At 32.2% G+C, this 9,691-nt stretch overlaps 2 protein-coding genes across 9 annotated transcripts; one reads left to right on the forward strand and one right to left on the reverse strand.

Annotated features, from left to right (window-relative positions):
- Window positions 1–509: 509 nt before the first annotated feature.
- On the forward strand, window positions 510–3,995 carry Snx17 (sorting nexin 17). Of its 5 annotated transcripts, none has more exons than XM_087409257.1 (8): window positions 513–1,070; window positions 1,160–1,324; window positions 1,454–1,819; window positions 1,905–1,998; window positions 2,099–2,349; window positions 2,428–2,631; window positions 2,708–2,890; window positions 2,963–3,995. In XM_087409257.1, the coding sequence occupies exons 2-8, from the start codon at window positions 1,265–1,267 to the stop codon at window positions 3,218–3,220; spliced, it is 1,416 nt and encodes a 471-aa protein (XP_087265383.1). In that variant the 5' UTR covers window positions 513–1,070; window positions 1,160–1,264; the 3' UTR covers window positions 3,221–3,995. The 5 variants fall into 5 exon arrangements, with proteins under 5 accessions (XP_011066484.1, XP_011066483.1, XP_087265383.1 ...); XM_011068180.2 differs by having other exon boundaries at window positions 513–985; XM_011068179.2 differs by having other exon boundaries at window positions 514–784.
- Window positions 3,996–4,222: 227 nt separating this feature from the next.
- hpo (serine/threonine-protein kinase hippo) lies at window positions 4,223–9,427 on the reverse strand. Of its 4 annotated transcripts, none has more exons than XM_087409256.1 (10): window positions 9,162–9,427; window positions 8,648–9,033; window positions 8,388–8,568; window positions 8,103–8,330; window positions 7,717–8,035; window positions 7,515–7,648; window positions 6,738–6,900; window positions 6,575–6,666; window positions 6,290–6,487; window positions 4,223–6,053 (listed from the first exon to the last, which is right to left on the reverse strand). In XM_087409256.1, exons 2-10 carry the CDS (start codon window positions 8,761–8,763, stop codon window positions 5,895–5,897), a joined length of 1,590 nt encoding a protein of 529 aa, XP_087265382.1. In that variant the 5' UTR covers window positions 8,764–9,033; window positions 9,162–9,427; the 3' UTR covers window positions 4,223–5,894. The 4 variants fall into 4 exon arrangements, with proteins under 4 accessions (XP_087265382.1, XP_087265381.1, XP_011066479.1 ...); XM_087409255.1 differs by having other exon boundaries at window positions 4,223–6,071; XM_011068177.2 differs by having other exon boundaries at window positions 8,648–8,728; window positions 9,162–9,426.
- Between the last annotated feature and the right edge of the window lie 264 nt (window positions 9,428–9,691).

Below are 9,691 nucleotides of genomic sequence, written 5' to 3' on the forward strand. Positions count from 1 at the left end.
AATTTTTTTATATCAAATTTCATCTAAATATTCATTATTCGTGATTGATGATTTAAAAAGAAATCCGATTTGAATATTAATAATTTTTTAATGTTAACATTAAATTATTACTACATTTCAAATAAATTAAATTTAAACGCACTAAGAGCTCATATGGTATAAAAATTAACATATCGCCATTCATCACATTTTCATTGCAAAATTAATTATTGGATCAAGATATATGGGTCATCTAAAAAGTATCCGCGGTTTTTTGTCACTAGATGTGTGTTGATGGTCATATATCTAGTGACAAAGTACCGCGGATATTTTTTAGATGACCCAATATTTATTAATATTAATATATTCTATCAAAAATAATTGTGACAATATTTTTCGCGAAAAACGCGTATTCCAGCTAATGTAAGATATTCTCGTTGCATATTGTCTAATAAATTTTTTTAATTCATATGTTGATACGAGAAGAGTCTTTTGCCACTATTTATCGACTATATCGGTTCATTGAGTTCATTCCTCTGTGTGACACGCTAACCGCATTCGCTGCAATTCGAACACTATAAATTGCTGCGAACAGAAACAGTGCGAAGCGAACGCACGTCATTCATGCGCAAACTCGCGAGCACATATGACACGTTTTCTCGCTCGCGGCGGAGTAGCCGCGAGCTGTCCTGGGATTTAAATGCATGTCAGTAGTAATAATCGCGTGAAACGTAACGCGCGAGTGGGCGTGAGTGATCCGCTGTCACGTATGAGGTCCCGCAAACGACGAAAGTCACACAGCAATGTGAGTACGGGAACCCGTAACGGATGTCGATGTGAACTAGCTGATGTGAACGGATGTCTCCGGTTCGGGAAAGAATATCCCATGACTTCCACCGTAGCTTTGAGATTATTGGGACATCTCTCTCTACGATCTTTCCGTCGCGATCCGGATCTCGGAGTCGTTCCTCTCTAAGAAAATAAGGAGACAAGACACGTTCGGCCGGTGGGCGGATTGAATCGCTTTTATCCGGAAACGTCATTCCCTAACGATAATGACTCATTGTACAGCGACTTGCAAGATCCCACATGTTAATTTTAGTCGCAGATTTTATTCTAGTAAATCGGAAGATTTGAAAATTATGTTTTCTTTAGTTTAATACTTCATTTTCCTTCACAGATGCTGCTATGTTGAAGAGGACCACAAAGTTAACAAATTTTGCCACAGATAATGTAATGTTATGATAATATTTATATCTTTTCAATATATTCTTGTACTGTCAAGATGCACTTTTCCATACCAGATACTCAGGAATTTATAGATAGTGCTGGGAACACGTATATCGTAAGTGATATAATTGTTTGTTATTTATTATATTATATTGTGTGCTTAATTATTTCTAGAATAAAAATTTATTATAAAAATAATTAATTAATTTATAGATTTATGTAATAATATCTCATGAAATTATAGGGATATAATATTCATATCAATGGATTATTTCATTGTACTGCAAGATACAAACAACTATACAATCTGCACGTACAATTGTCAAAAGACCTAGACATGTTGTTACCTATATTTCCTCCAAAGAAATTCTTTCCTTTGACTGCTACACAGCAAGAAGAACGGCGGCTGGCTTTAGAGAAATATATTCAGTCCATTGGGCAAAATATAGCCATCAATAACTCGGAAATATTAAATGGATTTTTATTGAGTGCTCAACAAGAAAGTGTAAATGGCCTGTCCGAGCAAGAAATTTTAGATATATTTCTTATGAGTGGATCTAAAATTTCATTAAATATTTCGCCAGAAGAGCATTCTGGTAAAGTTTTAAAGGTATACTATTTGCATAATTAATATACATAAAAAAAGGTAACTTTACATAAATATGACAATTATTAAAATACTTTCTTTTCTATAGAGGGTATACAAACATATAAAGTTAGCAGAAAAATATCATTTTCATTTTGCATTGTTTATTATTACACAAGACGAGTCATCCGGTAGTATCAAAAGTAAGTATATATACTTTTATAGTTTAGTGTAATATATTTACATATTTTGTTTTCTGTTTTAATATATGTATTTTATTATATATTTATTTTTTTTTATCAGTACTGCGAAAACTACAAAATTTTGAATCACCATTTATAACGTACAAATATATGAGTTCTACGAATACGCGAATTGTTCTCAGAAAAAATTACTGGGATACAGCATATGATGTTGAGTTATTGAACGATCCGGTAACATTAAATTTACTATACATTCAAGCGGCTGTGGAAATTCGCAGCAGTTGGATTCCAATTACGAAGGAGGTACAGCATCAATTGGAAAATCTGCAAAAATCTGAGAGTAAAAAAGAGGTACGTTCATTGTGAAAGGCAAATAATATCCTTCAAATAATATCTAAGTAATTTATGATGTTATCTTCATTATTTCAGTACCTGAATGTAGTCCGTCTCTTGAAGTACTATGGCTACATACAATTTGCACCATGTTACTGTGATTATCCCGAACGTAGCTCGAAAGTATTGCTTGCTATAGGTGAAAATGAATTGAATTTACGTGTATTATCGTCTGAAGAGCATGAAATTGCGTTTAAAGTATCACGAATGCGATGCTGGCGTATAACTACTATACAAAATGTGAGTGTTATGAATGTTTTAGAAAGTGGAAAGTTTATTTAGATTGTCAATAACATTTATTAATGAATATATCTAGGGAACGGAGCATTATAAAGATAATAACGAGTGCAATTTGGAATTATCCTTCGAATATCTGATTGCTAGAAATGAATTGCAATGGATTACAATTGTGTCCGAACAAGCGATTTTAATGTCTGTTTGTCTACAAGCTATGATTGATGAGTTGTTGCAGAAATGTGTAGTTGGGAGTAAAACTCAGGTTGTTACATAAACTGTTTTAAATTACGTAAATACTGTCAAGTTTCTTCATCCATAAATGTATGATTTATAGACAGAGTCTGGAAAATCGTGGACGTATATTATGAGGGACGGCCAAAGTCGTACCATCACAGGATCGCCGTTGCAAGAATGTGTGAATAATAATCATTCTAAATCGGGACCAATTATAAAAAAACTTGCTAACAAATGGTCGGCTGTGACATCAAAAAAATCAGATGATTCACGAAGTGTTATTGACAAAACTCAAACAACTGATCTTGATGTCATGGAAAACAATGTTTTTCATATGATAGGAGATGACGATTTATGAGCCAAATAAATTTTAAAGATTGACGTGAAAGCAGTAATAAAAAGTAACAGGATATGCCTTATTAAAATATAAAAAATATATATATTTTAAGATATTTTACAAATCGTTAAAATACTCTTTCCAATTAAAAAATTAACGGTACGGGTATTCAAGATTTTGTTGAATGATGCGTGCTTAGTGTGTTTTGTATGTGATTAAAATGCATTTATATTTATTGATAACTTTTTATAAAACATTCTTTATACATTTTTATATACCGTCCAATTTCAGTGATAACCGATCTGATATAAACTGGAAATAAACTTGCATCAAAACTTTATATACAAAAAATACTTGTGCACGAAGTACTTAATAATAGGATTAGTATTAATAATACGTTTGTATCATTAATAAAAAAAATCAAACTAAAGAGATCAAACGCGCATAGTTTGTATAATGTTTTATTATAATTAAACAAACTGATTGAAAAGGCAGCATGTTAATATTTGCTTTAGTTATTATTTAAACAAAACTATTAATAATTCTCGCTTCGATATTAAACAGCAATCGTTCTATATGTTGTTACATTCTATTATCAGACTATATTTTTCACTAAATCATTCACTCGGAAAACATACTTCTGTCTTCAGTCTCTATATTTCAGCCAAACACTGTAATAGATTATACAATACACAATACGAATGTAAAATCATGGAGTTATAAAATTGTCGTGATGATTAGATATGAATACAAAGCCATATTTTCAAGTGGAAAAATAAAAACGAATTATTATGGATTTATTGCCCTATAAAATATATAACTATAAATCTGTATTGAAAAGTGATTGCGAGCTAAGGCTAAATGACTGACAATCGTGTAGAAAATGCATTAGTGTACTTCTTTGTGACATTTTTTTATAAATTTTTACTGTTTTACTCTTAGAATAGATAGCGCAGAATATTATGAACATACATCGTAAGCTCAAGGAAGATTTTTATAACAGCATAAAATGTAGAAATATAAAGTTTGTAAAGCTATAATTTTATGTAAGAATGTAAAGAATTTACAAACATTTTCATGTTCATATTGTATATGAATTATAAAATGAGAGTATAATAACATCACAATTTTAACAAATATACAAATAATGGAACGAATACGACCATTCAAATTATTTAAAAGGATTTCTAAAAAAAAAATATATACAGTTTACATATTGCATTTTGTATATAAAACGATATTGGAGCATAATTTTATTTGTAAAACAATTTCATTATTTTTTCTTTAAAAATCTTATTAATATTATACTTCTGTTTACGAGTATCAAGATTATGAATAATATATGCTTCAAATTCGGACCTTATTTCATTGACAATGTGCAACCTTCTATATCAAAAATATGTTATTCTGTATTATTTTCTAAAAGAAAATTGAAGATCAATTCTGGCTATAGCGCATTTAAGTATAGCTCTATTTTCACTACTTGCAAAATAGCCCAGACGTCAGCAAGGAATTATTCTTCCACTATGATTATTCGCCATATGTATTAATGGCACTTACAAATATATTTATTTTGTAACGATCACAAAAAAATATGCGGTCAAAAATTTTTAGTGCTTTATACATAAAATAATTATTGTTAAGGCATTACCCCATACGAACTTTTTATATTATTCTAAAAATATCATTATTGTTAGTGAAATCTGATAAATTTCAGTTTCAACAATTTTCATATCGTGACAAAGTAAATTAGAGCATACTGGAGAATACTTTCTAATATATAGTGCGCGGAAGACTCTAATACTAGTAAGTTCATTTATGAAATATCTCATAGAATGCGGCATCATTTTTTCGTCATGGTGCTGCATACCGAAGAACACTATTCATTACTTTAGAATTGCGATCATATTGGTGTTGGACATGTTTGCAATTTGAAAAGTAAATATAATCATTTAGAGAATTAATATAAACTAAAGTTAGTGGTTAGTATTAGTAAACGAATGAGAGTAGAGAGTCTATCTATGGCAGTAGAATAAAAAGTAAATTAAATCTTACAGCCTTGTTCGCTTATTTCAAACTGTCATGATTAAATAGAGCATTCACACTCAAGAAACTGCTTAGCTGTTTAAGTGCATTTTACATGAATTAATGATCTTTTTTATATTCTGGATAAAATGGCATTATAAATGACTAGCGTAGCACGATACGAAATACCGATTTCTTTTCAAGTAAATATAAAATTTCTTTCTCGATAAAAATGACTGTAATTATGATGCATTTATCTCTGCACTCCTATTTCTTTTTATTTTCTAATGACCCTAGAGGAGTCTCTCAGAATATTCCTACAAGAATAGGATATATTTAACAGTAAATGTAGGTAAACATAATACAAAAATTAAGTATTGTGATTGTTTCTTCACCTAAATCACGTAAAATTTACATTGATGACGTAAGGCTATTAGCTATTACTCTAATACCCTAGAATTCATAAAGAAAAGCAACATTGTGATTTGCGAGTAAACAGGAAACCACAATCGCTAAACGTTTGTCCATTTATGAGGTAAAATATTCACGGTGTGGGAACAATGTTCTTTTCTTTGATGAAGCCAGAGATGATGCGAATAAAATCTATTCATTTATACAACTGTACACCCTTTGTCTATTCGTCATCACTTATTCGCGTAAAGGAGGACTGTTAGAAGTTCTGTTGACGTTTCCGCTTAGTGTCAATGGCATCCAGAATAGGCTGTCTTTTCGTTTGATATCTTTTTCTCAGCTCGTCGATCTCTCGCTCCATTTCCGCGTCCAGATTAGCCATTCGTTGTTGTAGTTCCTCGTAAGAGAGAAACTTCAACTGCAGGATACGGCTTCTCTATATATTCAAGTTATCGTTTTTTTATAATGCCTGAAGTGGCATTATTCCAAATAATTTGATACACAGAATGTGAATTGTACACAGAATGTGTATTGTTATTATAAAATGAAAAGTAATAAATCACTTTCTCCCATTACATCAATAATTAGAAACATATCGCGTAAATCAATTATATAAATTCTTAAAATAAGAATGTTGGAAAAAATTTTACTCACAAAGTCAAAATCACGTTCCGTGAAAACATTTTGAAACTTTGATATATTGTTATATGGCTGTTCCGGCACGGGATGAGAGATCTGATTCTGTAGCTGTAGTTGCAGATGACTTTGAAACCTATGAGATTCGATTGGACTTTGTTGCTCCAATTGGTTCGCATTTTCCATATTGTGTGCTCCCAATATCTGTCCATTACCCTAAACACAATATTATTCAATATTATTAATATTTTATACGTAGATCATATCTAGGTAACTTAAACGAATATGAGAAAGGAAGATCACCTTTCCGATTTCAGGCGCTTCTTTCTTATCAAAGTGATCTAAGAATAATGGTCGATATTTTTTGCTGGATTCTACAGAACCAGTATTATGTCCTGAAAAGAATGTCAATTAGTTGTGAACCATTTTTTTGTGGAGATTTGAAGATTAATTAAGACCTACTAACTCTTCATAGTAGCTTCGGTATCGGTATCACTATTAATAACCATTGTACCCAAGTCCAACATCGCCGAAACTAAAGTACCCGTGTCTGGAAGATCATGACTCGGTACTAAAGTCCTACTATCTTCCGGTAATGGTTTCATAGTTCCACTACAATCGTCCTCGTCCTTACACAGAGATACAATGTTAGATAAATATGTATACATATATATATATATATATATTAGGTGTTGGAATTAATTCGTAGCGTTTTACAAGTGATGGGAAGTACTTTCATTAATGTATTTTTTAATGCTCATGTGAAATAAATAACATTCTTTCATTAAAAACGCTACGAATTAATTCCAACACCTAATATATATATATATGTATACATATATATATATATATATTAGGGATATGCGATAAAATTCAGATACCCGAGCCTCGAGTCGAATCGGATAATAATCGAGTTGAGTCGGATGGGTACCCAAATTCGGGTACCCGAATGTCGAGATAAAATACTTGATTCGGGACCCGAAACTATTCGAGAAATACATATATATAACATATGAACTACTAGCATCTCTATTTTTCCCATATTTCCCATATATCCCATATTGCACAGTTAGATCACATAAATTCAAATCATTTTTAGTCAAATAATGGATACATATTTTTGATGTTTTAGGTACTTTTAAATATTTTTTGATGTATATTATTGATTTACATTTAGATAATAAGAGTGCAACATATCAGAATGAAACTAGCAGTCCATGTGTATCTAATTAAAGGTGTGTACCGAATCCTCTGCCTGGGTTTGACTTTTAATCGCCACATTGTTTATAATGTGAGCTCTATGCGCATTCTGCTTTTCTCGTATTTCATGAGCCTCGGCGATCATTTGACTTAAGATACTTGGCTGTTTGGCATTGCCTATATCATGTAACATAAACTTGTTAATTGATAAAGTATCATAATATAAATTTTAATATTTTACTCACCTATGAATTCGTGCTGCAAAAGCTCGGTTGCAGTAGCTCTTTCTTCAGGATTTTTTACAAGGCACCCACTGACAAAGTCGATGAATTCTGGACTCCATTGATCAGGTTCTCTAAAACTAGGTGGTGGTTTAGTAGGAATCATAAATATTGCTCTCATCGGGTGTATGTCGCCGTACGGCGGCTTGCCTTCGGCCATTTCTAAGGCCGTTATTCCCAGAGACCATATATCCGCCACGCAATCATAACCGATTTCCTGTATTACCTCTGGTGCCATCCAGAATGGTGTACCAATGACTGTGTTACGTTTAGCCATAGTATCCTATTCCAGAGAATTTACAATTTAGATTTGATAAATTTCGACTTAAAAGTATCTTCTCATAACTCACCGTTAATTGACCCGCCACACCGAAATCAGCCAACTTTGCATGGCCTTCATTATTAAGAAGGATATTCCCAGCCTTAATGTCTCTATGAATTTTTCTTCTCAAGTGAAGATATTCCAGCCCTTTTAGAGTATCACTCAGGATTGTTGCGATTTCATCCTCTTGAAGAGTCTTCTTTCTTAACCTCATGATATCACTAACAGAACCAGCTCCACAATACTCCATCACGATCTACAAGTAATAGTCCAATTTGTTTGGAACGATAAAACAGAGCATATATTGACTTACCCATAAATCTGTATTCTTAAAGTAACTTCCATAATATTTAACAACATATGGAGAATCACATTGTTGCATTATTGAAATTTCTTTAATAATCTCCTGTAGGTCGGTATCCACCGGTACTTGTTTAATAGCAAGTACCTGTCCACTTTCCTTATGCAATGCTTTGTAAACTGATCCATAGGATCTGTACAGAAGTACATATTTGGAAATAATGAAAAAAAGCTGCCGCTTAAATATCAGATTAAAGCAAATATCAAATTTACCCTTCTCCTAGTTTGCATATAACATCAAACACTTCTTCTGGCTGTCTCGTCAGACTTTCTTCCGATAATTTTTTTAATTCACTAAAAAATATAAAAATATAAATAAAAATGTACATGATTTTCTGCAACAAATGTTTACGTTCATGCTGCTAGAATTTGCAAAAGAATTTCTTATATATTTTGTAAAAGACTTATTTTCAAGGCTGGAATGATTCAAAATCTCAGTGAATTAAATTCATTGCTTCATCACGAGAAAGAATCCAAAGAAAGGATTGTAATGTGGTAAACAATCGTTTGATTGCAGGTTAAAAAGACAAAGAGTTGGAGAGGTCAATCGTCGGGGAGCTAAAAATCATTCGTCGGAGGATCCACATTCCATTTCGTCGCTATAAATAATATCTCAAAGACAATTCGGCACAGTCAAACCAGTGCGTGTCGAAAAATAAAAAAAAAAGAAAGAAAGAGAGCGAGAGAGAGAAAGAAAAAGAAAGATGCAAAAACAATCGAAATGTACCTCTTTGAAGACATCTTCGCGTCGATGTCAGACCCGGAGATTTCAAGTAAAGAGCACGCGTGCAGGTATTTATAGAAACAAGAATAACATAAACACGGTTGAGGAGACGATCGTCATGCCATGTGAGGCGGTAGCATGGCCAATTCAAAATAGAGCATTACATTTTTGTCAATAAATTAAGGTAACCACAAAACCGAGGTGTATCGGAGTCTTCGACTGTCGGCCATCGTAGATGGTGCGATTGATGGAGCGTTCGCGAATTCACCGGGGACAATCCTTAAGCCCGTATCAGACTTGTGACTCAATTTTATTTCAACCAATCACAATGCAAGTTCAGTAATCTGATATGGATTTTAAGCTTGGTTTCGTACAAGCGATTTTCGAAAATCTGCGAGATAAGAAGCTTAGACACGAGGATAGAGAAACGATATCGCTTTGAATAAAATTAAAAAAAAAAATTTTTTTTACGATGCTTTTTCCATGTTTATCACATTTTTATCAGTAAAGATACATACATTTGTTTGATACCG

This window comes from Acromyrmex echinatior, chromosome 9 (genome assembly GCF_024713525.1).
Source record: "Acromyrmex echinatior isolate Ae372 chromosome 9, ASM2471352v2, whole genome shotgun sequence".
NCBI classification, from domain to species: domain Eukaryota; kingdom Metazoa; phylum Arthropoda; class Insecta; order Hymenoptera; family Formicidae; genus Acromyrmex; species Acromyrmex echinatior.

Excerpts from the sequence above, each read along its gene's own strand:
- Snx17 (XM_087409257.1), top strand. The coding sequence starts at position 1,265 with ATGCACTTTTCCATACCAGATACTCAGGAATTTATAGATAGTGCTGGG. Across the intron at positions 1,820-1,904 it reads ATTCTGGTAAAGTTTTAAAG|AGGGTATACAAACATATAAA; the intron begins GTATACTATTTG and ends TCTTTTCTATAG. Across the intron at positions 2,632-2,707 it reads GTATAACTACTATACAAAAT|GGAACGGAGCATTATAAAGA; the intron begins GTGAGTGTTATG and ends GAATATATCTAG.
- hpo (XM_087409255.1), bottom strand. The coding sequence starts at position 8,763 with ATGTACATTTTTATTTATATTTTTATATTTTTTAGTGAATTAAAAAAA. Across the intron at positions 6,667-6,737 it reads TACCGAAGCTACTATGAAGA|GACATAATACTGGTTCTGTA; the intron begins GTTAGTAGGTCT and ends CATTCTTTTCAG. Across the intron at positions 6,488-6,574 it reads AAGCGCCTGAAATCGGAAAG|GGTAATGGACAGATATTGGG; the intron begins GTGATCTTCCTT and ends TATTGTGTTTAG.